This window comes from Danio rerio, chromosome 7 (genome assembly GCF_052040795.2).
Source record: "Danio rerio strain M-AB ecotype USA chromosome 7, GRCz13ab, whole genome shotgun sequence".
NCBI classification, from domain to species: domain Eukaryota; kingdom Metazoa; phylum Chordata; class Actinopteri; order Cypriniformes; family Danionidae; genus Danio; species Danio rerio.
Window position 1 is genome coordinate 35,366,814 of NC_141027.1, and position 27,990 is coordinate 35,394,803.

Genomic DNA, 27,990 nt, shown 5'->3' on the forward strand with positions numbered 1-27,990 from the left:
TGTAAGCGAAGCTTATCACTCCTCATTCCTGTTCCCTTATACCTTTATCTTTTTAACTGTAATTTGCACTCCTTATCAAGAAATGGAAGTTTAGCATTGTAAGAAATTGTCTCAACATTAAGTCTCATGACTCAAGTTTTCAATATTCAAAAAAAAAAAAAAAACCTCTCACTTGTAGCATCAGCATGTTTATAGCAACACAAATGACAACAGCAGTCTACAGACTCAGCTGAAAAAAAATGTAATATTTTGACCAAATTCACTGCTTTAAGATTTAAGATGCTTTACTTTTTTTTTTTTACATTTAGTCGCACAAAAGTATGTACTGTTGCATTCAAGAGATACTTACCCTCAAGTGGTTAAAAAACCAAAGAGGAAATGACTACTAGTTTCCAGATATAATGAGAATAAATAAGAACAGAACTTCCTTTTAAATCTTCACCAAAAAAAAAACTACACACCAGCGGGTCACGCAAACACCTGCTGTAGCTACTAGTAAATTTTAACACTAATCATATTTTAAAGGCTTATCAGCAAAGAACACCATCACTGTTCAACTGATCAGAGAGACTGTTGGCAACAGAGGGTGGAAACAACAGGTCATGTGCACAAAAATAAAGTGAATAAAACTTTAAAGATAAAAATAAAACAGCTCTTTGTAGACATGATAGAGTTTGTCAGATGTTTCTTGAACTCATGGCGTTCACTAAACAGAGGTATGGCAAACCGCGGAAGTTTACTTACAACTGCTTAAGTATGATATCATTGGCAGAAACGCTTGTGATTTCCTTGCCTTGAGAATGGGACTATTGTTTTGGTCTTGAAAATAGTACCGGCATGATGGATCCTGTTCCCTGAGCAGCTGGAGAAAATCCTTCCTCTCCTGCTTTCAACCGCTTTCAACGCTACACTTAATGTTCAACTCCGACATCCATTTAATGTCAAGCTGCTATGACATATGCTGCCTATTCTGATTTTAATAAGCGTATTAAAAGATTTTCATTGGTATATTACTTTGCTCATAACCATTTTAAATGTAAAACCCCTTTAAAAGGCCAATTGCAAGTGTGTATTTTTTTTCTCTCTCCCTCCAGTACCATCCTACTGAAACGCAGGTGGCTCTTTTGGCAGTGGTGTGAATCCAGGGTAACTATGGTATTAGGATACTATAACAAGGTAAGAGTTGCTCTGCTGAATAGAGGATTTGTGACAGGACTCAAAGTGACATTGGCAGCATTACTGACGCAAGCCTTTTAGCTGGAGCCAGCGGTAAACTGACTGCATACACCAGAGATGAGAGCTCAGTTTCACCTTGCTTGATTTATAATGTGTTTAAACCATTGTCACTGGAGCAAATTTATTGGCTGTGCTGATCATCACAGTCAAACAAAGGCCTTTTTGTGACTTGCATTACGACTGCTCATGAATTACTCTATGAGCACACTGAAGGGAATTTTGCATTGTCGGCATGTGATAGTGAGATCAAAGGATTTTATGTTCAAAGCTCTAACTGTTGTTATTATTCTTTTGCACAACATTTTTTCACTTTCCTTTTTTGTGTTCTAAATTCCATTGATTGTAGTTTTCAATCTAGATTATGTTCTCTCTTACTGTCATATAGGATGCTGTACTCTAGTATCAAACTATAGTATCAAACCTCCTATTGGAGATACTACCATATGCACCAGACACTTTCTTATTAACACTCCATTTTTCTGGAAAACACTGCAATTCTAAGGGTGTTTTACACAGGTGAGTGGGCTTGACAAACCACCTGTAGGAGAAAACTTTCCTTTGTGTGTTTGTGTGTGCGTGTGTTTATACATATCAGGACACAAGTGTATATTGACAGGAGTATGATGGTGCCTATATGCCTATTATGGTGATTTATAAGGACATTGCTGTCCACTTATCCAAAAGGCTTATAAACCGTACAGAATGAGCTTTTTCAGAAAGTAAAACTGTACACAGTTTGCTGTGATGTGTAGGTTTGGGGTAAGGCAATAGAAATAGAGTTTGTACATTTATAAAAAAAAACAATGAAAACCTATGGAATGGTCCTGAAATTCACAAAAACAAACCCGTGTGCGTGTGTGTGTGTGTGTGTGTGTGTGTGTGTGTGTGTGTGTGTGTGTGTGTGTGTGTGTGTGTGTGTGTGTATATATATATATATATATATATATATATACTGTTGAAGTCAGAATTATTAGCCCCCCTGAATTATTAGCCCTCTGATTATCTATTATAAATTTTAAAACTGCTTTTATTTTAGCCTAAATAAAACAAATAAGACTTTCTCCAGAACAAAAAATATCAGACATACTGTGAAAGTTCTTTTTTTTTTTTTTGCTCTGTTCATCAAATGGGAAATATTTAAAAAAGAAAAAAATCAAAGAGGGGCTAATAATTCAGACTTTAACTTTATATATATACCTATATCCATATCTATCTATATATAATAAAACCTAGACTTTTATAGCATCTAGATTTCTGCTCTCTGTTGAAATGTTTCTTTTATTCTCATATGTAAGTTTGGATAAAAGCTTTCAGTAAACTGATCAGTAAATAATAAATGTAAATGTTAAAGGAACAGTGGCACACAAAAAAATTCCAATTTTATTTATTTTTTATTTTAAATGTAACTTGTTTAAATATCTTAGTAAAAAGAAAACTAAAGCCTTTGAAATAACTAATAACTGAAAATATTGAATAAACTGAATACTGTAAACTCCAGCCATGTGTAGAGATTTGTATTATAACACAGATTGAGACCATTATTTAGTGTATAAAAAATATGGATCCAGCAATGGAGTCGTGTGTGGTCAGCATTAGTCCTGTAAAATCTACACAAGTAAACCACTAAAGCATGAAGTTCAGCAAAAAAAACTTAACCCCTACCTTTACTCTGAGCAGGTTTAGTCAGATAAACAACAAGCAATGGCCTCCACATGCAGCTGAGAAAGGGCTGACCGAGAAAGATTGGTTAAACAGAACTGTGTGTCCATTCACTTATCAATGTCTCAGTCTGTTTCATTCATTTCCAGCGGTGACCTCATCATCTGTAGTCCTCAAGCAGAAAAATGGGAAAGAAAATAAGCTATTTGAGCAGCAATCGTCTCTATGCCAACAGTTAAAACAAAAGATGAAATATGAAGTGAGTGTTTGATGCGATTAGTTTGACCCTCACATCTCTCGTTTTTTTTCTTTTGTGTTTATTAAATCATAGCATTGTTGTGGACGCCGGCGGTCAAACATGTTGTACCCAATAAACACATTCACACTTCATATTCTGCAACAGGCAAAAACAAGATACCTTAATGGTTCCACCAGTGGTTCGTGGAAGGTTTTTTTTTTCTCCATTATGCATCAAATACACAAAGACACATGTAGAAAAGGCATGGCCTCAGACCTTTTGTTCTGAGGTGCACATCTGTTTCCTTTTGGCTACGGGTTAATGTACTTTCACAGCACTAAGTGAGCTGAAAATGGAGAGACGTTAGTTTACACTGAGAAGCAGCTAAGTAATTGAAGCAAATGAGAAAAGGAAGAGTAGGTTATATGATGTTTTTGGATTGCTGCAGTAGTAACAATAACATGGACATTGACTGACTGCATCGAGCAAGGATGATCAAATCTTAAAATTTGAAATTAGTTGTGATATATAGTTGTGATTAGTTGTGCATATCGCATTAAAACCATCTCTGTATTTATTTAAGATAAGTTAATTTCTTAAGTATATAAACACTCGCACACAGTGGGTATGGAAAGTGTTCAGACCCTCTTTTTTTCTTTAATGCACACACAGCATCCCATATTGACAGAAAAACACAGAATTGTTGACATTTTTTGCAGATTTATTAAAAAAGAAAAACTAAAATATTACATGGTCCTAAGTATTCAGACATTTTGTTGTGACACTGTGACACTAAAGTTTAAGGTGGCCTGAAAACTTTCCATACCATTTTTTTTTTTTTTTACCAACAACACACAAGCCTTTCCTACAACTGCACTGGTTGTATGATCGCCAGACCTATGGTTTCTGTGCAGTATTGCCAAAAGTGCCAGGAGAAAAATGTTACTATTTACCCCAGCTGTGGGGCAAGTTGTAACAGACAGAGAGTTAGTTGTAACACATGCTTATAAAGTCAGATTTCACACAGTTAATTTAAATTCAGTTTACTTCATATTGTATATTTCTTCAGTACATTACTTTTTTTTTCTATGTAGAAAAGCATGTTGATTTATTCATCTATTGGATAAACACATTGTATTATTATCCGTATACAATGCATTTATTTGCATTATTAGCAATAAAATATTCTTTTCTATAAAAAAACAACAACATTTTTTATATAAAAAGTTCTCAAAATTACGCTCAAAATTAAAAACAAATATTTTGTTAGTTTAATTGGTGCCCAACAGTGTGTGGCTAATTTGTAACATCCTGATATTACTAACCCTGCTGTGTCATGTTTTCCTTAAAACTGGCACAGTAACTGTGTTTTTTACATCTTTCAAAATGGTTCCATCTTTTAGCCTAGAAGACGGTAATCCCAACAATTTAAGAGTTAACGTATATACTTTCGCAGGTTTCTTTTAAATAAAAAAAACATTGACTTTAAGGAAAAATACTTTTATGAAGCAATGAAGTTTTCAAAGTATGTCTGATAATATTTTTTCTTCTGGAGAAAGTCTTATTTGTTTATTTCGGCTAGAATAAAAGCAGTTTTTAATTTTTTAAACACCATTTTAAGGTCAACAGAACAAACCATCGTTATACAATTACTTGCCTAACGAAAGTGAGGAGCCATTTATATGGATTTGTACTTAAAATTTTCCTATTCTGTGTCTTTAAAAGTCTTTACATATTTTATAGTTGCTTTACTTTCCAATTGCATTTATATTTCTCCAAAATTTATGTTTTTTTTTGTTATTATGTTTTTCCCTATTTTAAGACCACGAGTGGTTGTGTAAGCATTTCACTCCATATCATGCACTCAAAGAATTAATTTTTTTTGCTCGTTCAAACTACTTAATGAGCAGAAACAACACAATTCTTGATTATGTTCAATCCACATACATTTGTTGAAAGTGTTAATTTAACTTAATTTGTGTTGTACCAACATGAATTAATTTTGTGCAACCCTGCAATTTTTTACATTATGTATGACTCTGTATGTGACAAATACAATAGAAAAATTGAATTTTTTTAATGGCTTTAAGACCATTCTGAAGCTAAAACTTTTGAATACCTAAACATTCAAATGGATGGATGAGTTACATTTAGAAAAATTATATTTAAAACAGAATTGAAATAAGAAGTCAGAGGCCAGCCCTATAAGTCAAAGGGCATAGTTAAAAGCTGTGAACATTATTGAAAGAAAATTTGTGAGATGTAAACACAGAATTAGAATTGCCTTCATTTATGCATTCATTCTTTTTTTTTTTTTTTTTCGGCTTAGTCCCTTTATTGGTCAGGGGTCGCCAGAGCGGAATGAACCGCCAACTTATCTAGCATATGTTTTACTCAGCGGATACCCTTCCAGCTGCAACCCATCACAGAAAAACATCCGCACACACAAATCCTACAGACAATTTAGCTTACCCAATTCACCTTTACCACATGTGTTTGGTCTTGTGGTTGAAACCGGAGCACCCGGAGAAAACCTGCGCGAACATGGGGAGAACATGCAAACTCCATACAGAAATGTCAACCTACCCAGCCAAGACTAGAAACAGCGACCTTCTTGCTGTGAGGTGATCGTGCTTCCCACTGTGCAGCCGTGACACCAAGAATTAGAATTGCAAGATGTAAAATCAGAATTCAGAGAAAAAAGAAAGATGAAAACTCAGAATTCAAACAAAGTAAGCTCAAAATAAAAGTGCACATCACAGTGATATAAACTCAGAATTCATAGAAAAAACATTACAAATGCTATTACAAAATTATGACGAGTTTATATAGAGTTAAATTATTACTTAGTGAGAGAAAGTAACTGAAACTATGTGCTAAATGCATGTCGCGTCCCGCCTGATGCGCTGAAATGCTGTAGTGCCAGTGTTCAGTTTGTTTGACATGTTAAGCACTGTAAATGTCACACCACGGCAGATACTGGACCGTTCACTTTCTGCACACCATTTTGACTGTGAAGTTTTTATATCACAACAAAAGTGTTTCCATGACAGCTAGCATACACCCACTAAATGTGTCAATCATCAAAAGGTCATGCAGATTTACAGTGTGTGTCTTAAAGCCGCTCGATGTGTAACACACATCACTCAGCGCTTTATTGAAACATAAAAGTTCAGTTAATAGGGCTACGAGTGCATATCACACATCTGCGCTTCCAGCTCATTGTTTTTAACAGAAAGAAATAATCTAATCCAGCATGTTTCCATATTAAATGATAATGTCGAAAACAGAGCGTGTGTCTGGGTTTATGTGAGCAGTTTTCAGAAGAGTAGGATGGATGGGTGTTTATTGGCGAGGCTTTTTAAGCTCTTGTTGTGGATGAGTTCTTGCTTCTCAAAGCCAAAATACAAAAAAGGATGTGTGCAGTTCTCACTCTCATAAATGTGAAGCGTATGCGGAGGCATTGCACTTTCAAAGGGATGCTATTCATGCTAAACATCATACCCTAACCCTGCTTTCAATTCTTTTAATAACAGTACTCATTCATTTATTCATTTATTTTCGTTTTGGCTTAGTCCCTTTATTAATCAGGGATCGCCACAGTGGAATGAACTGCCAACTTATTCAGCATATATGTTTTATACAGCGAATGCCCTTCCAGCTGCAACCCATCACTGGGAAACATCCGAACACTTATTCACACACTTATAACAGAGGACTGCAATATTAAAATAATTAAGCTATTTTCACAAAATTTCTGAGATTGCTATTTGGTATATTCTTCCATAAAAGCAATAGTTAGTGAGGCAATAGTTGTGTTTTCTTGCATTTCAATTAAGTGAATTAATCCAAGTCATCCAAATTTTGACTCAATACTGTAGGCTACATTCTAGGGCTGCATGATATTGGAAAAATCTGTCTTTACGATAATATTTCTGCGATATTCATTGCGTTATGAATATAATCATGTCACCAGATGACTTGAATATTTTCATTTGTAAAGAACTCATCGTTTTATATTGATGGGATGATTTCGTAGGCCAGATCATCTGCATAAATATTAGTTTAGAGTCTAACTGAATATACAGTAGTCAACATTTGAAGTGAATCAAAACCTTTCATTAAAGTTGTCCTAAAACTATTCAACAACACCTATTCTTGTCCTAGGACAAATTTGAAAAACGTTTTTGATCCCCACTTTAATTGTTGAATACTGTAAGTTGAATAATAAATAAATAAAGCAAATAAAACTGCATAGTCTTTATTGCATAAAAATATATTGAAATATATTTTAAAATAAAATAGCAAATACCTCAGATTTACATGTATAAAAATAAACTACAAAAGACAGCAGCCACAAATGTATCAAAATAAAATTCTACAAAATACTTTTACAAGGGAGCATGACATTTCTTCGCAAACCTTCGATCAATCCCTTCACCATTGAACTGTCTTTCTCTTTTATTTTGAAGATGATCTTTAATTACTGTAAAAAAAACATCAAATGCAGATAATGAGTTGGAATATAGTGCTATATCTCTTTGTGTTTTCATCCATTGCGTGGCCTGTGAAACTGCAACAATCTTTTTACTGTCTCACATTTTAAAGAGTGATATCAAACAAGCACTCTTTCACTCTATTATTAAGGGTAAACTTCATGATCACTCAACAATATACAGTAGTTCTTGGTCAGCAGTAATTCCAGATTTCCTGAGGGACAAATAACCTGAAGTTGAACCTGACATTGCAGACCCTGCAATATAACTATTGCGAATGATCACATTGTAATATCGATGCTGAAACAATATATTGTGCAGCCCTACTACCTACAGTTACAGTACATACATTTTTATTGAGAGAGTTAAACAATTGCAAGTTAATTCAATTAAGCAAATTAAAATGCTTTTTTTTTTTTTACAATTCATTTTTATACTTTTTATTTTTTTTGGCCATTTTGGACCCAGGTATGTAACATTTCTGTTTAATAGAAAGAAACTTTTTTTCAACATATTTCTAAACATAATAGTTTTAATAACTCATTTCTATTAGCTGATTTATTTTATCTTTGCCATGATGACAGTAAATAATATTTGACTAGATATTTTTTAAGACACTTCAATACAGCTTAAAGTGACATTTAAAGGCTTAACTAGGTTAATTAGGTTAACTAGGCAGGTTAGGGTAATTAGGCAAGTTATTGTATAATGATGATTAGTTCTGTAAATTACCGGAAAAAATATAGCTTTAAGGGGCTAATAATTTTGACCTTAAAATGTTTTTAAAAGAAATTAATAACTGCTTTTATTCTTGCCAAAATAAAACAAATAAGACTTTCTCCAGAAGAAAAAACATTATCAGACATACTGTGAAAATTTTCTTGCTCTGTTAAACATCATTTTGTAAATATTTAAAAAAGAAATTAAAGGGGGGCTAATAATTCTGACTTCAACTGTATGTATTAGATGTCAAATTACTTTTTGTTAAATTATCTTAGAAACCTAATTTACTTCATTATGTTTACACACATAATCTTTATCCTGCTTCTCACACATTTTGTTGATAATAATGAAAATGTACGGCTTCTGATGAAACATTGCAGTCATTCATTCATTTTCTTGTCGGCTTAGTCCCTTTATTAATCTGGGGTCACCACAGCGGAATGAACCGCCAACTTATCCAGCAAGTTTTTACGCCGTGGATGCCCTTCCAGCCGCAACCCATCTCTGGGAAATATTCACACACTACAGACAATTTAGTCTACCCAATTCACCTGTACCGTATGTCTTTGGACTGTGGGGGAAACCGGAGCACCCGGAGGAAAGCCACGCGAACACAGGGAGAACATCTAAACTCCACACAGAAACACTAACTGAGCCGAGCCTCAAACCAGCCACCTTCTTGCTGTGAGGCGAACGTGCTACCCCCTGCGCCACTGCGTTGCCTAAACATTGCAGTATGAAAAGAAATGTATCCCTTGTTTCATCTGAACGCTTATGCAAGTAAATTATTTATTATTTGAAAACATTTTTATGTTGTTTTGTTTAGACAAAAGAAATTATATGTTTAAATAAGTGATTTATTTTATTCCAACTAAATTTTAAAGTAATTTCTCAGTTTTAATTAATCAAAAATGAGTAAATATATTAATACCTATGTATGGTATACATTCAATTCAGCATTAACGTTTTGTTCACATTCACTCATCAATGAGAAGTCACTGATCAGATATGCTACGGTGTAGTTTATTTATTTATTTATTTTTAAATGATAAATGGTTGTATCCAAACAGACCAGCAAAGCAAACAAACAATCAGAACTAATCTACTGATACTAATATACTAACTAATATACATTTTAGATATTGCAATTGTTATTAATATGTCCCATTACGACACCAGTATGCTATTTAGGGGGAAATGGGGTCCAATGGTATAAGCTGAAAATTTGTGTGTGATTTGCTTTTTTTTTTCATTTACAATCGAACACAAAAGTCCCCTTAAATTGTGGAAGAACATTTCTAAATACAAATTTATATAATGACAGATGGTTTGAAATCTTGGGATTTCAATATTATAACGTGCTGACACAGTTACTGTCCATTTTTAATGGCTTTGATCCCATGAACATGCTGTCTCTCACCTTTCCTCTTAAATACACACCACACACCCAAAGTATTGCCGTGGTATGCAGTTTTCTTTTCTCATAGCAAGCCACGGGTTCTGGGGGAGGCATTTGTAATGTAATCTGGTCAAGTGAGTGATGAAAGATCATTTCGTTAGATCACTGTTTACAATGGCAAGACTCCAAAGTTCCCTTAGAGAGCTTCTTAGAGTACAAACACACACATAAACACATAAACATCATAGCCACATGCCTGAAATGCGATTGCTGAACTTGGATACTTGACTGAACACAACATGGACACATAAAATATTTAGCCAAAACCAGGATACCTTTTAGCTTCAGTCTTAAAAATGAAAGTGTAAAAAAGCTGTAAGAAAACCAAGACCAACTGTATCATCCTTTAGATATTAACTGCATTGTGAAAAACTATATGAACCATTAGTCCTGACAGCATGTTTTTAATTCATTGTGACTTATTAAACTAAGGTAATCATGGTCTAACTTAATTTTATAAGTTGCACAAGCTGTTTTAAGTCTGTTTAATATACTATAAGTTCAACAGACTCATAAGGGTAATTTGATTCAGCTTAAAAATTTAGAGCACCCGGGATTTTCTTTACAGTGTGTATATATCAGTATGTATATAAGCACTTTTAGGAAATATATAAATAAAATAAATAATTTGTCACGTTTTATACATATTTGTTTTATTTTGGTAATTAATTTAACATGATTATACATTTTGTTTATTATGATTTAATTTAACATAGCTATTTTATATGAAATCACATATTTATTATTGTATTATACTGTCAAATATAGAAGCCGTAAGATGAGATGTCAGGGCTTTAAGAATCCCAGCGGTGCAGCTGTGGAAAGATAAATGCAGAGCAGTTAAAACAAACCTCTCTGCAAAAATCTGAATGTAAAGCTAATCATTGAGAAGAAACAGTATGTCTTTCAGCACTGAGATTCAGCAAATGAACAAAAGTGCTCTTTGTGCACGGACTTCAAATCTACATTTGGCAAACGTTTGTTAGAAGGGCAATTTGATCAGACTAATGTACCATAATAGAACTGGCAAGGCGAATACTCCATCACTCTGCTGTTTGTAAGAGCCTGAATTATCCATTATTCAGAATTATTCAGCTCGTGCAAACTTTTGTTGCATGTTATTTGTCATGAATATTTTTGCATTAAAGCTTAAAGCTTGTAAAAACCAGTTTAAAAGGCTCAAATATCAGCCTGATCTCACAAGAAAACATAAGTATTTTACGTTTTGTCAGTTTAGTGGATAATTCGTACGAGTTCAGTCGTACGAAATGGTACGATTTTTAAAAGGAGGCGTGGCACCTGACCCCACCCCTAACCCCAACCGTCATTGGGGGATAAGCAAATCGTACTAAATTGTACGAATTAGATCGTACGAATTCATACGAATTAGCCACTAAATGAAAAAGTTACGAATTGGCGTGAGATTGTGTTGCAAATATAGTCCTGCGTTATGTATCACTCACAACAAAAGTAATTTCAAAAGTCAAAATGTGGTTTAAAACAAAAAAAGTTCCCAGAAAAAGTGCAAAACAGACTCTTCTCAAGCACATTTGGCTGTGCAGGCTGTTGCTGAATTGTGATTTTGGATTTTATATGTCCTGTTCTTCCGACAAAAAGAGGAAAGTGACAGACAGCGAGGGCAACCATGGAAAATATTAACTCAGTGGATGAAGGAGAAGTGCCAAACAAGAAGGAAAGACAGAACGAGAAGTGCAGCATGCAGAGAGAAATAGTAAAAATAGATCCGTCTGGCCATCTTAAAAGTGACATTGATCTGCACCTGCAGCAGTCAGTTACCGTAAAACTACCTCGAACAGGGATCTCAAATCACTCTGAAAGGTATATTCTAAGTATCTGATTAAACACTTTTCCACTTATTACGTGGCTAGCTAAATAAATTAATTAATACATTAACATAAAATATTCATGAGCATGCTGTGAGCACTGGTGGGGTTTTTTTACAATGCTGCTATTGACGAATCCGAACCAAGTATAGCCCTGTGTCCTTGTGAAAGTTTTTTTAGATGTTAGTATAAGTATGTTAGTCTTAAGGATATCTACACCGCTCCAAAACAGTAAGAAAAATTGCATCAGGAAAATAAATAAACATCCAAAGTTTGCAGTTTTTTCACTTCCACCTAAATGGATCAATGATTATTTTGATGTCACAGACCAATGAATCTTTTGACCAATCAAAAGCTCTCTACGTAGTATCCGAGGGCTTTAAAAATCAGACATATCCTCCCCTTCAAGACAAGCTGTGATCAAAATAAAATTCTTTATAAACAATTTTACAATCTGTTTTAGATTGTGAGTCGATGGCTTTGTTTACAGACACTTTTTGTTTTAGTCAGACTTGAATCATTCTGATTGATGAATCCAAACACACTGTAGTGTTTACATGAATGCTATATAAAGTGTCTGGGTGATGTGTGTATTTGTCATTATTTCATCTTCTGGCATACTGTATGTTTCAGGATGTGCATTCTAGCCAATTAGACTGCTTTTTTTAGTTTAAAATGTCTTAACATTTATCTAAATATTATAACGTTCTGCGTCATTGCACATGTGCACAACTTCCAATCTGATTATGTGTTTACATGTCTCGAATGGATAAATGAAAAGTTTTAACGCACTCTTTACAAACCCATTGTAATTTTGTTGGTATCAAGCTCTGTCATTTAGAGATAAAGGTATTTCAGTCTAAGCCGTCAATCCTTTTATTAACCAATTATTTTGTTGCATGTATACAGTATGTCAAATCAAAGTTTGGTCATACTGAATTCTTTACTTTTGATGCAATACTATGATGGCCAGGGGCAGCACGGTGGTGCAGTGGGTAGCACAATTGCCTCACAGCAAGAAGGTCACTGGTTTGAGCCCTGGCTGGGTCAGTTGGCATTTCTGTGTGGAGTTTGCATGTTCTCCCTGTGTTGGCATGGGTTTCTTCCAGGTGCTCCGGTTTTCCCCACAGTCCAAAGACATGTGGTGTAGGTGAATTGGGTAAGCTAAATTGGCTGTAAAATGTGTGCAAAAGTGTGCGGGTGTTTCCCATGTGCTGGCTTGTAGCTGGAAGGGCATCGGCTGCTTAAAACATATGGTGGATAAGTTGGGAGTTCATTCTGCCTGATTAATAAAGGGATAAAGCTGAAAGGAAAATTAATTAATGAACTACGGCAGCCGAGAGAGCTTAATGTGCTGCAATTTGAGAAAACACATGCACACGTGCTGCAAATCATCACAACGCAAAAACGCTTTTAAAAAACGTGCTAAACCCTTAATAAAACATGCAGCATTTTCTCACAACGCAAAGATTTTATGAAATTGCACTGCATTTTCTCACAACACAACGGAAATGTTTTAAGGAGATCCTAAAACATGACGAACCTGACTACTTAGGTTATGGTTATTTAAGCTAATAAATACCAAAGACAAGATAATTGGGATGTTAAAATAAACAAATAAAAAAATTATCTTTCAAAGATCATCTACAAATTCACTGAGCAACCCAGGTAGCAAAGAATTCTGGCTAAGATTTGGCATAAATATGGCACTGCAGGCATTTGTCCGGCACTGGCATACAGCATGTGGGGCAAACATGACCCTGGTTTAGTGTAGGCGGCACCGTCTTTAAAGTGGCACACAATACTTGGATCAGATGTAAAATGTAGTATTTGGCCAAGATGTTAATAATTTATATGTGGGTCATGTACGTTTGGCTTATCTTGACCCCTATTTAAAATACATTTTTATTTTTTTCAAATGAAGAAAAAAATTCTACCAATCAGGTTGCCTCGAGAAAAAAAAAACGCCCATAGCATGCATAAAGCGCTGTGAATCATTGGTTTATCAATTTTACTTCAGTAGTGACACAAACATATCTGGCCCAGTTCAGGCCCAGTTATGGGTTATAAACTTGGCTGAGACTTGGCCCAGATATAGTCCATGTTTGGCCCTTGTCTGGATGTCAGACTTGTACTGTAATTGTGTGGGCCAGAGCCAATAGTATCTGGATGCAGCCTTTATGATGCAAGCTGATATTGCATCACTTAGCGATGCAATGTCAGACACAATGCACTCAATGGAGTGAGTGAGGTCACTGTGACGGGTAGGGTTAGGGTTGGGGTTAGGTAAGCCCGTTAAAAAGCATTGGATGCAATTCAGATTGCACTGCACCAGGTCTGCATCCAGACCCCTCTCGCGAGAGCTGGGCCAGAGATATTTTGCTATGTGGCTAGTCACGGCACAGCGACGTCCGTCACTTTTTTTGTGTCTCCTTGAAACATTTCCACTGCGTTCCGTTCTTTTTGTGTTGTGGAAAAATGCAGTGCAATTTTTTAAAATATGTATGCATTGTGAGGATTTGCAGCAGGTGTGCTGTCAAACGGATGAAGGTCTTTTGTTAATTTGCTGGTGTTTTTTGTAATTGCATGTGTTTTTATAAACTGCAGCACATTAATCTCTCTTGACCACTGTACAATACAGTTTTAAAAACTGTTTATTTATTTAGTTTTAGCCTTTTAACTTCAAGGCCGTTTTACAACTGATTTAATAATTTATTATTGATAAAGTTATTACAGAAAAAATATGAATAAAATAAGCTAAAAAACACCCTCTTAATGTAAACAAATGACATGTGAAGCAAAAAAAAGGAAAAAAAACTATTTAAATACATTTTCCCAAACAGGCAGTTGTGGTGTAGATTCACATGTTCATTTCCTTAGAAGTTAATTTGCATTTTTAAATTTAATATTATTATTTTATAGCTCTTTTGGTTATAATCTTGTATTGTTTTTAGCTTGTATTCATGTCCTGCTAAAAAATGGGGGTGTGGCATTATGAATGTGTGTTGCGGTTGGGTGAGTCTGCAGGAATTTGGGCGGATCCTGCTCACCATCAATACTGCACAAGATGACAACAGCCATATCTATGACATTTTGGCTTCTATGATCACAATAGAGCAGAAAATATCTGCTGCTACTTTTTAAAAGAGCTGCTTGCTATATTTTATGAAGGCTTACTTTATATCAATTTGCAAATGAGGATTTTCCATCCTCAAGCCGTGGTTAGTCAGATTTGGCGTCAGCACTTCTAGGGACAAATCAGCTTCCAAAGTGTTGCTAAGCCTGGACAAACACACAAACAGGCAGTAGTGGATGAGCATTCTAACACGCACACACTAACACATTCATGCGGTGCTGGATGAATCACATTCCTACTGTAGCTCTCTCCTTACACACTCACACTGTTGAATGAGTAGCATTTACAAACAAACACAACACAGCCAAACAGAGGATAAACACAAACCACAAATAAAACAAATGCGCCACCCTGGACAGCACTCAAGTCTTTTCCTGCCTTTTTCAAATATATATTGCTATGCTCAAGCCTCCAGTTCACCCCGACTGATAAATGACCCTGGTCACTACAACTTGAGTAGGCTCTCTTTCTTTCTCTCTTTCTCTTTCACACACAAACTCTCTCTCTCTCTCTCTCTCTCTCTCTCTCTCTCTCTCTCTCTCTCTCTCTCTCTTTCTCTCTCTCTCTTTTATTGCCATCCCTTGATGTTAAACAGGACGTCTCCATGGATACAGGAATAAACAGATGATAACAAGCCCTCAGCCTTTTAAAGCCCATTTCAGAAGGGAGCAACAGAAGAGACAGAGAAAAAGAGAGAGAGAAAGGGAGCAGGACGGGACAGAAGTTGGACAGACCTGGGAGTGTGTGTGCATGTGTGTGGATTGCCAGCAGCTGGAAGCCAGAAACACAGGTAAGGGTGATTTCACTAATATTAATATGATAGAATGATCATCATACAGTATGCAACATGCATCCATCAACTCATCCATCAACTCATCTTATATAAGCATGCACACATAACATTATATAGATCCATACTAATATACCATACACTGCATATGATGAACTGCAAATAATGTCTTATTTGATATGCATTGCATGCACACATAACATCACATAGATCAATAGTATAGCATGCAGTCAGTTTGCATATTACACATGCATTCATAATATTTGTCATATGCAAGCACACATAACATCATATAGTCCCATAATATGCCATGCAATCCACTTATGAACTTGCACACATGCACTCATCTTATTTGTCATACGCAATACACATACAGTACTCTTACTTAATATATTCTCATAATATGCCATGCATTGCATCATAGCAGCTGTGGTTTACACATAAAAATGGGCATCGGTACACAGCAGAGTGCAAAGCAACTGCGAAATTATACATAACAAACATAACATAGTATTATTTCAAGGCAAGATGACATGTTTTTGATTTTGCACCTCTCTTCTAGACTGTTCCATAATTTCGCACCACATACAGACATACACAAAAAGTTGTCCATGTTTTTAACCTCCTAAGATTTTGTTCTTCTCTCAGATTATATCCCCCTTGTCTTATTTCAAAAAACTTTTGTATGCATTTTAGAAGTAATTTATTCCAAGCTTTAAACATAAATGTTTTTAATTTTAAAAATCATTGAACTTAAGTATCTTCAATTTAAAAAAATAAAGGATTTTGTATGTTCCAAATACCCCACATTTTCTATCAGTCGAATGACTTTTTTCTGCATTGTACATGAGGATCGTAAGTTAGATTTATAAGTATTTTCTCAAATTAGAACACAATAACTTATATATGGCAACACAAGTGTGTTAAATAATATAAACAATGATTTATTGTCCAGGATAAATCTTGCTTTATACACTATTGCTAGAATTTTTTTTTACTAATTTTGATATTACATTATGTATTTGCAGTTTCCAACTAATTTTATGATACAATACAACACCAAGACACTTAATTGCATATACTCTTTCTATAACTTTATTATCGATTTTTAAATCTATATTACTTTTTTAACTTTGCAAATAACATAACCTTTGTTTTACTTATATTTAAGGACAATTTGTTCACGTCAAACCACAATTTCAATTTATTAATTTCTGTTTTAATCAACTCCATAAGTGAAGTTTATTTATAAACTAATTTCGAGAGGATCACATGCTTCTGATTGCTTGCGGCTGGTCTCGCATTATTCAATTTATGATTTACCAATCAGATGAATCCACTATAAAAACCCTAAGTTCCATATAACAGCCGTCTTCGTTTTGAAAAATCCCGTCTTCCACCCCTACTCCTCCTCCTTTCCTAGATGGGTGGCCAGTGGTTAGCACTGTTGCCTCACAGCAAGAACGCCACTGGTTCTAGTCCTTACCAAGCCAGTCAATGTTTCTGGGCATTCTCCCCGTGCTCAAATGGGTTCCTCCTTTTCCTCTCACCGTCCAAAATCATGCAACTTAAGTTAATTGACTTGCCCAAATCAGCAACATAGACATGCTCCTAGTAAGCAGTTATCTCTTAAGAACAATCACTATCCGTTCATTAGCTACAACAGCAGGGGAGTTGTCAAGATCAACCTAAGCTCAAACTCCCCTCTCCCCTTGCAAACAGGACGGAGCCCTGGGCTCGAGGATTTTATGAGTTCAGGACTCTCTCCTGGGACAGCATGCCAAACAAGCTTTATAATCAATCATCAGCTAAATGTGAACACTTGAAGTTTTGGTAAATTATCCACAGAACAAAAGATACTTGTATCAACTTCATATAAAATAAACAAACAATTCTGATGTCTTACACATTTCATTAATGTAAATTATAAACAATATTGGACCTTGTAGTATTCCATAATTTATATTTAGATATGATTTATGGTTGCCAATTTCCATGAACTGTTGCCTATTTTTAAATAAATCATAATATATTGGTACATAAATTATACATAACAAACATAACATGATATTAATTCAAGGCAAGATGATATGTTTCAGATTCTGCCCCCCAGCATACAGTACATACAAATTTGATGCTTGAAGCCCTTGTATTAATTCCCTGATACATGAGATGTTGAATAGAGTATTGAGCACTACTACTTAAAACAGTTGCTATTTGTTTTGCTCATTAATATATGAAAAACATGCTAAAATGAACCTTAAAAAGGTTGTTCAAAATCTGCTGTTTTCAATTAACAGTAGTAAGATGTTCTGACTGCAACATCTGCAGTGACTAAAGGCCATCAAATGCCAGAAGATGAAATCATGTTCACTTTGGATAATTGCAACTGCCACTGACTAAAATGATTTAGATTGCAATTATATGCAGGCTCTCTCTCTATATATACAGTATTGCATGATGTTTTCCCAGTGGCAAATTGGCACGCAAGGATGCTATTCATGATCTAAAAGTTGAACAAAACATTGTTGACATCATCAAGCTAATTATAGGATTGCTGTCTGTCTGATCAGAAAGTAAACACTCATTAAATTGTCTATCATGCATATCAGTGTTTTATGGGTCGTGAGATGGATTATCGCATACTTAATCTATTATACTTGAGTATGGAATAGGGAATACGTGTGAAGAAACGTGTTGTGTGAGGAATAAAGGTCTCCTGCGGGCAAGACCACAGAAAAAGACAAGCTATAAAACTCTAGGGCTGAAAATTATGGAGATTATGATCTGCTCATAAAGACTTCAGGACATGCCTTTGTTATTTGGATGCATTTACTGTGTGTTTGTGTGCTTTGTATGGATGGGTGGGTAAGTGTGTCTCTGTTTCCTATTTTAATACAATGGTTTCCATGGACACTTCCACTAAGTCTTGTCCTGAGTGAGGGGATCTCTTGGGAGCTGGGCAGTGTGTGTTTATGTGGACGGCTGATTGTGTGTGTGTGTTAAATGGGTGAGGTTCAAACTCACAATGATGTCTTTATTCGCCCGCCTGTGTGGGAATAACCACAGCAGCAGCTCACACATGATCCCACATGCTCTATATTTTGGGAAATATATACAGTGGCACACACATGAAACATGTTAAGCATGACAACGCATAACATGAGATCACATCAGTGATTCAATGACTGGAATTGTTTGACCACCAAGTGATGATTACAACATTGCATGAGTATTCTGCATTAATTATAATTAACAAGTCATAAATAATTTTAAAATAAACACACACACACACTTCTTTTCAAACATTGCAGTCAGTATAAGGTTGTGAATGTGCATGCTCTTAAAAATAATGTTTTTTTATTGGCATTGATGATTCCTTAAACAACTTTTTAAATCCATAGAAACTTTCAATTCCACAAAATAATCTGTTTTATAGTGGAAACGTCATTCTTTAGATTATGAAAAGGTTATTCACACTTTGGAAAAAACGTTAGTTTGAAGCCCTTTTACCTAAAATGGTGTTCTGGGAATTAAAAAAATGGTTCTTTTAAGTATGTAAAAGGAATGTGACATACATAACAACCTACTATTTCAAATAAATGCAATTTTTTTAATCTGACCACTCGTTTTTGCGGTTGTTTTCCGATTGAGTTGTCTATTGGAGAAATACCTAAGAATAATAAAACAGAAAACATTCAAAGTAATTACTCTACGAGCAAGTGTGTTCATGACTATACAGACAAAGTAGAATATTATAATAAGAAAACATCAGTTTGCTACATCAAGCAGCAGAACAAGCTATTTTTAAATTCTAAAAATGATTGGAAGTGAATGAGACTAGAAGTCTCGAGACAAAAAGACTGAATAGATTGAATTGAGCAAAAAGGTGAATATTTTCTTTAAAATTTATAATAATAAAAATGAATAAATAAAATAATATATATAGAATAAAAAATTATGTATAATAAATATTTATACAATATATAATAAAAAAACGTGCAACGCATTGGCGCAGAAGGTAGTGCTGTCGCCTCACAGGTCGCTGGTTCGAGCATCGGCTGAGTCAGTTGGCGTTTCTGTGTGGAGTTTCTATGTTCTCCCTGCGTTCACGTGGGTTTCCTCCGGATGCTCCGGTTTCCCCCACAGTCCAAAGACATGCGGCACAGGTGAATTGGGTAGGCTAAATTGTCCGTAGTGTGAGTGTGAATGAGTGTGTATGGATGTTTCCCAGAGATGGGTTGCAGCTGGAAGGGCATCCACTGCATAAAAACATATGCTGTATAAGTTGGCGGTTCATTCTGTTGTGGCGACCCCAAATAAATAAAGGGACTAAGCCTAAAAGAAAATGAATGAATGAATGAATGAATGAATGATTGATAAAAATCTGCATGATAGAATGAGTTCTGAGTAGGAAAATTCAGCTTTGCCATTAGACATATGTACATTGCATAGGGTTTCATGGTGGGGCAGTTGGCAGCACGATCACCTCACAACAAGAAGGTTGCTGGTTTGAGCCCTGGCTGGGTCAGTTGCCCTTTCAGTATGGAGTTTTCATGTTCTCCTCATGTTTGTGTGGGTTTCCTCTGGGTGCTCCAGTTTTCCCCACAGTCCAAAGACAAGTGATATGGGTGAATTGAATGAGCTAGACTGGCTGTCGATTATGTGTGTGATGGGTATGGGTGTTTCCCAGTGTTTAGTTGGGTAAAACATTTGCTGGATACGTTGGCGGTTCATTCCGCTGTGGTGACCCCTGATTAATAAAGGGACTAAGCTGAAAAGAAAATGAATGAATGAATTTACATTGTATTTTTAGAAATATTATTATCAAAAACAGATATTATGAATTATAATAATGTAATTGATGAGATAAGCCTATATTCGCATTGGACACTACTAAACGCAACACGTCAGTCATTGTGAGTGAGTTGAGAGGAAACTACAGATGGCTGAAGGAGTTGGAGTTGAAGCCAGGGCAAGCCCACCCACTGCTGCTGTATACTCATCGCCTCTCTATGAGGCCATCGGCTGCCAAACTTCTGACATCCATCTGAAACATTCCACAATAACTCCCAGACACATCAGACCATCCACACACCTACTCTCGCCTCCATTAACAATGGCTGAACTGTGCAGACACACTGAGAAAGCCCAGAATCGGCCTCACTTCTGAAATTCCATGTTATCCAAACAGATCCACAGAAGTACTGAGCTTTAAACAGATGCAGCTGCAAATACAGAGGCAAAGCATTGGTGTATATTACATCACTAGGTTCAACTGTCTTATTTAGATTTGTTATTTTACTTTTGCCTGTACAGTGACCTGCATATATCAGAGATAGCTCATCCTAAAATTAAAATGTAATCACTTTCAAGTACTTACAAACCTGTATGACTTGCTTTTTTGTTGTTGAACATATGAGATATCTTGAAGAATGTTGGTTGCCAAACAGCTGAGAGTAGCCATTGATTAAGAATGTCACAAGTCAATGGCTATACCAAAACTCTTCACAACAGACGAAACTCAAACTCGAAATTAAAAGAATTCTGTATGTTGCTACTGTGCTTTTCTCTGTACAGTAGACTTTATAAATAAGAAGGCATCACTGAAAGTTGCCTGTGCCCACTACAGACGTAACAGTTGTTGGGCCACAGCAAAAGCTGTCTACACCAGATGCCACAAAGTGATAGATGTGAATCCATTTGTCTTTCGTGTCAGTAGTAGTGAAAGAGGCAGTTAAAAAAAGGCATCAGGTGAAGCTGTCTTTCCACTATCCCAACAAGTGAGAGATGGAAAGTCATTCTTTTCTCATTTCTAGAGCTGTATGGAGCTTTGATTATATGATTCAGCAGACATTTTGATTGCTGTTTGAGCTTTAAATAAAATCTCTATTTGAAATTCTATGGCATTAGTCAAATGCGAATGAAGAGATCATTTAGAATGTCTTACTTTCTAAACAGTAACCCATGAACACAAGGTTAGATAATTATTCAGTTATTCTAACACTTTAATATAAAATGAAACTTATGATAATAAAAAATAATTACTGTAAATCATTATTTACCTTAGTTTAACTACCAAAAACTAGAATATTTAAATAAACTTGAATATTTAATAAAACTAATAACTTTATTTTTTTTGTAAAACTAAAGTTAATAGGGTTGTTTCTCAAATAAAGTTTATTTTGTGGTTCCATGAAGTACCTTAAACATCCATAGAAACTGTTCATCCTCAAAAAGTTAAATAATTAATAAAATGTTCTTCACACTAAGAAAAAAAAGGTACTCTTTAAGATATGTTCACTAAAAGGTTCTTTCTGGAGCCCAGAATGGTTCCCCTTTTACAGTGCTGCAAAAGCACACCTCTGATTTTTTATTTTTAAAGAGCCCCTATTATGCATTAAAAAGCGTCATATTTTGGTTTTGGTCTCCATCAACAGTCTGATATGCATGCAAGGTCAAAAACACTTTTATTGTCTTGTAATTTGCATTTATTTTACCTAATTATCCCAAGACTTCCATATGATTCGTTTAGCTAATCATTTGTTCCCAAACCACAATTGCACAATGGTAATCTGAGCTGATTGGTCCGATGACCCAGTCTGTTGTAAATGATCGACGGCGTTCAGCGCGAGACAGAGCGAAATGCCCTCCACGGCTTATCAACAATTTTAAAGTAGTCAGAATGCAGAGTGTATGTAGAGTGTATGTGTGAGCATACCTGCCAACGCTCCTGTTTTTCCCGGGTGTTCTGTATTTCAGACCCATCTCCCGCCACCCTCCTGTTTTGTTATTTCTCCCAGAAAACTCACCTAAATTCACTCCAACAATGCACCCCCCCCCCCAACCCTGGTCCTCAGCATTTTGGTACAGTCTGTTAAACCCAAGAGTCGCCACCCCATTGTAAGCATATAGATTGCCGAAGAACTTGTCAGAAAAATGACGAAAACAGCACAAGGCTGAGGCTATAATGCTGAGGTATTTTTGCAGAAATACAGCTCAACCACTGACTCTTCACCCTCATCGTTGGGTAAAAAAAATAACACTAACTGTCCCTCACACTTCAGAGCACAGCATCTTCACAACATGATTCAGCCAGGATCTGCTACAGTGTTTGTCTTCTACTTTTTCTTTATACAGTGTTTGTGGGCGGGGCTGGGGCTTCAATTTCACCAGGTCTGCGCATGCACACTACAAATGGGCTAGGCTTGAGTTCCATATCAACGTCACGCCGACACGGCTAATGACTCGTTACAGTGGCGATCCACTATGAATCGACTCTTTGATAGATGAATCAATAGTTTAAACACAGTGCACTTTCAGATTTAAGCTTTAGCTAGATACTTCACTTCACTTAGAGCTGTGCTACACACTGCATGGGAGGTCATTTTAGAAAATCCATAATAAGGGCTCTTTAACAGTGGACGCACAGTCATCAGAGATGCCAGCTTTGGTGTTGGAGATTTATTGTTGCTTTGCACCCTATAGACAAGATCACTGATTATAACAGCTTAATTTGTTTCAAGCTTCATCAAGTGTAGACACTATGTTCGCATTTAGAAGCTTGTGTTGTTTTCTGTTAATCCCACATGAAGAAAAAAGCAGCAATATACTATGAATGAATGCAGGAAGGAAAGATAGGACATTCTAGCATCACTGTGTTTTGTGTGGAGTAGAACTCTTTAGTAAATAATTAGCAGTCTGCAGAGTGCTGATAAGCACCTCATTAACTCAATCCTAATGGCCTCTAAATTCTACGCCATTCTCTGTCATTCCACACACACACACACACACACACACACACACACACACACACACACACACACACACACACACACACACACACACACACACACCTAATGTGTTACTTTTGGCTTGTTATTTAATTGGTGTTTTCATTCATTCAACTCATTCAGACTGCAATGGAAAAGAGGGTAACTTGGTGAAAACACTTGCCAAAACATTCAAACAAAGAAGACATTAGTGAAATATCTCAAAGTCAAAATCACAGGACAATCTAGATAATGCAAACAACTTTAATTAGTCAGAATCATTAAATCAGAACATAAAGTCTTAGGTTGAGGTCTGAAACTCATCAGTACAACTGGAGCGATGTGTGTGTGTGTGTATGTTATTTGTAGATTGTATAGTACACATCTGAGATTCCTATGAAAAGATAATACTATGTAATCAACCCCCTCCCCCCTTCCCTTTCTAATGAGTACCCCAGTAATTTTCCTTCTCTTTCATCTTTTCAAGTTAAGACTTAAGAAATGTCTGTTTATTGTGCCTATTGCAGACTTATATGGTCAGCTAACACACTTCTTTTTTCTAGAGAAAGGGTTCCATTAGGTCATGGTCTTACTATTCGTTTTTGCAGAATACCCAACATGGCAGAAAGCACAGACATGGACCAGCTTCTTAACTCCTTCAAGAAATTTGCTGTTCATGGTGACACCAAAGCCACTGGCAAGGAGCTGAATGGGAAAAACTGGGCTAAACTGTGCAAAGATTGCAAAGTCATCGATGGCAAGAACGTCACCAGCACTGATGTAGATATCGTCTTCACAAAAGTCAAGTGAGTTTTGCATTTTTTGGGGAAGACATTTTTTTTTAAATATTTATAATTGTGCAAATACACCCAGCTGGCACACAACGTCATAAGACATTAATATTAGGTTAGATTTTGGTTGTGACGTCAGGTGACCAAAAGCCAACGTCAAGCCAACATCTTAAAGCAACATGATATTGACATCAAATACTGGCAGTTATTCGTTAAGTATTGCAACCAAAATCTAACATCTGATAGACAGCATATTGGTAACGTCCATACAACGTCACCATGTAACATCATTAGATGCTGATATTTGGTTAATTTTACAGTAGGTTGGACGTTGGACATTGAGGATGGTTTGACATTGGGTTCTGATTAGGCTGGTCATAATAATCAATAGATCAACTTATCGCACAACACATGGACATGACCTCAATCATTTTTGGTGATGCAATATATATCACCCATACATAAAAACCAATTCTAGCAACAATTTAGCTGATTGAGCAACATCTCTATGTCATTATGATTTAAAACACTAGTATTTACTATAAATTACTTTAATATATTTTCATGTGGATGTCTGACAACTGAAAATAGATCTAGTAGCAGATTTCACTGCCTCTGTTACTTTTTTGTTAACATTTATTATTATTTAATAGTCAAGGATATATGTTTTCACATTGCCAAATTCCAATGCCTAATTATAAAGTTGTTAAAATTACTTTAATTAAATTAACTATTCTTAAGAATAAAAAAATATGTGTTCTTTGGAAGAGTGTACTTGCATTGTGATGATATTATATTCTGACATTATATAATGAGTGGCATAAATAGTCTTAAAATGACAATAATATAGCTTATTGCTAAATATTTTGGTGCAATATATCGTACAACAAAAAGAAGAAATTGTGGCAGGTCTAGTTCTGATATCAACACAGTTTTCCTTTCCAAACAAAATGCAAAATGCAACTCCACGACATTGGAGTACAACGTCAATCTGACAGCATGTTGATGTCCTGTGCCTGCTGGGTAAATACACAAAATGTATATACATATATATATATATATATATATATATATATATATATATATATATATATATATATATATATATATATATATATATATATATATATGCACTGTACTGGAAATGTACACAAGATATTGAAAATCCCCATATACCTTATGATTCAGAGCAAAGACATCTCGGGTCATAACATATGAGGAGTTCCAGAAAGCTCTAGAAGAATTGGCCCCAAAGAGGTTCAAAGGTCAAAGCAAAGAAGAAGCACTGGAGTCGATATATAAGCTAATTGAGGGCAAAGAACCCACCAACATTGGTGTAACGGTAAGGGCACTTTTGGAACCTTTTTTAAGAGTGTAAATAACATTTAGAAATGAGTGGAAATCAGCATATTAGAATGATTTATGATGGATTATGATATCATGCTAAAAATTTGGTTTTAAAATAATATTTGAACAATCATTTGAATTAAAGGTTTTTTATCAAATATTACACTGTTACATGTTTTTTTTTTTTTTCAAAATAAAATAAATGCAGTCTCTGTAAGCAAAAACAAATGTCAAACTTCTGAAAGGCAGCATACATAATTTCAAGGAAAAATGAAGAGTTGGTGTGTCCATATGCAGCCTGATCTCACAATCACTGCACATTAGTTTGATATAATCCCACTATCAGCTCAAATAGTTTATTCCACAAAGGCTACTATACCCATAAATATGTAAATGTCTTGCCTAAACATCTAAAATACAAGACAGACTGAGCAATATCATACCTTGTGAATATTCTTCATCACAATGTGTCTCCTGTATCTCACAGATAATCCAACTCATTTGTAGTTGCTGGGCAATAAATGAACTCAATTGGGTGTGTCAAATTAGTGATATATCTAAAATGAGCTGTGTTAGTACTGGTAAGTCTCCAAGAAAAACATTGAGAAACACTAATCAGGTACTGCTACCGATTTATAAGTGGGCTCGACACTAGAGGGCAGTGACAAATCAAACAACAATAAATCAAACCTGGCACCTACTTAAAAGTTGAAAAGGAGTTGCAAGCATATGGGAAATGGCACTCACAGTTCAGAGAGGGATCGGCTAGTGCAGACCGAAGGAGTGAGAACAGTTACATTTGTGTTATACTTTCCAATTAGGGAATAATAGAAGAGTTTATTTGCACAGACTACATAATCACAATGCTCTCTTTTTTGGGTTTTTCAGAAATCTTGTTTTTTGCAATTGTGCTCTTCAATACTCCATGTAAAATATAGAACTTCTGAATTTTTTTTAAAACTAGTTTTAATTTATTAAATACTATAACTCTTCAATTATACTCTTCCTCTTTAATACAGCCCTTGGTATAGATAATGAATCATAGTCTGGTAATGACTACAAATGATCTACCCAGGTCAGTTGATATGGTCTGGATTCCATATTTGGGTAATCTATTCTTACTACTTTTGGATTACTTTTCACGCGTATTTTTACATATAGTAGTCCCGAATTTCAGACAAATGGATGAAATTTTAAAAATGAATGAATTTACATTGTGAACACTGAAAAATCACACAAATTTTTTAGAAGGGACATTTGAAACTAGTGGACAGGTGTAAAAAAACAAAAAAATACTGGATTATTTCAACTCAAAATAATGCAAACCCAACCATTATGTTAAGGTTGGGTTCACAATATATTTGTGGCCATATGTGAAAAAAGAAAAGAGAAAGAAATTCAAAATGAATAATGAAAAAACACAATTAATCAATCTAAAATGTGATAACGCTTAATGTTTTAGAATTTGATTTTGTAATTACATCTCAGTGGTGTATACTGTATATAGTTCTCCAACTTTGATCTGACCAGAATTCACTCTTAATTTATTTATTTTTGTTTCTTTGTTCAATCATCCTAGAAAGTGGCAAAAACTGCCGCTGTGGACAGACTAACCGACACATCAAAATATACGGGCTCACACAAGGAGCGCTTTGATGAGACCGGGAAAGGCAAAGGTAAAGGTGGCCGAGAGGAAATCGTGGAGCACACGGGTTATGTAGGAGCATACAAGAACGCAGGAAAGTACGATGAGAAGACGAAGGCCAAGTAAAGTCTCCATGTCCGAGCTCCATCTTGAGCAGCACTTAGGTCTGGACCAAAGCCAAACTTGAACTGTGACCTGTAACATCACACAGCCACTATGCAGTGTAAAGCAAGAAGTGTTGTAAATGTTTGTCTTCAAGGATAAAGAACATAGTATTACAGTCGGTTTTCTTTAGAAAGTTGACAGAAGGGTGAAAGGAACCGGTTAGAACTGGTTTGACTCCTTTCATGCAGTGACCGGCCCCTGCTGTAAGAAAAAAATCAGGTGAAAATCTCAAAAAGCAAGCATAAAGATGCTCTGTTGGGGGGGAAACAGATAACTGGTGTTTTTGTCGTGTATGTTTTTGTTCAAAAGCTACAAGAAATGTGCATATGAACATCATAATGCAAGCACAGGATGCTTTTTAAGAGATTTGCATTATTACAGCCTGTGTAATGAATGCTCTTACTGAATTGCTGTCATTACATTAACTAACAATATTCACTGCCAAAATTCATTTGTCAATGTATATTTCCTAAATGGTCAACCAGCTTTATTGTGTATCATCTACCCTTCTGTTCTGTTGTTTGCAAAAATATCTCCAAAAATGCAATGTTACAGCTTACTGTGTTACTTAAACTGGAAAGTGTCTTTGTATAAAAAAACATTACTAATCATATTTTGGTGTGTTATATTTGACATTTTGTTTTGTATTTTGGTCTATTTTATATAACAAATAAAATTCATAAACAGAC

General features: G+C 35.4%; 1 protein-coding gene across 1 annotated transcript; it reads left to right on the top strand.

The window, feature by feature from the left end:
• Positions 1-15,467: 15,467 nt before the first annotated feature.
• Positions 15,468-27,989, top strand: tppp3 (tubulin polymerization-promoting protein family member 3). Its single transcript, NM_201335.2, has 4 exons — positions 15,468-15,581; positions 23,962-24,159; positions 25,333-25,486; positions 27,071-27,989. Exons 2-4 carry the CDS (start codon positions 23,972-23,974, stop codon positions 27,260-27,262), a joined length of 534 nt encoding a protein of 177 aa, NP_958492.2. The 5' UTR covers positions 15,468-15,581; positions 23,962-23,971; the 3' UTR covers positions 27,263-27,989.
• The last annotated feature ends 1 nt before the right edge of the window (position 27,990 follows it).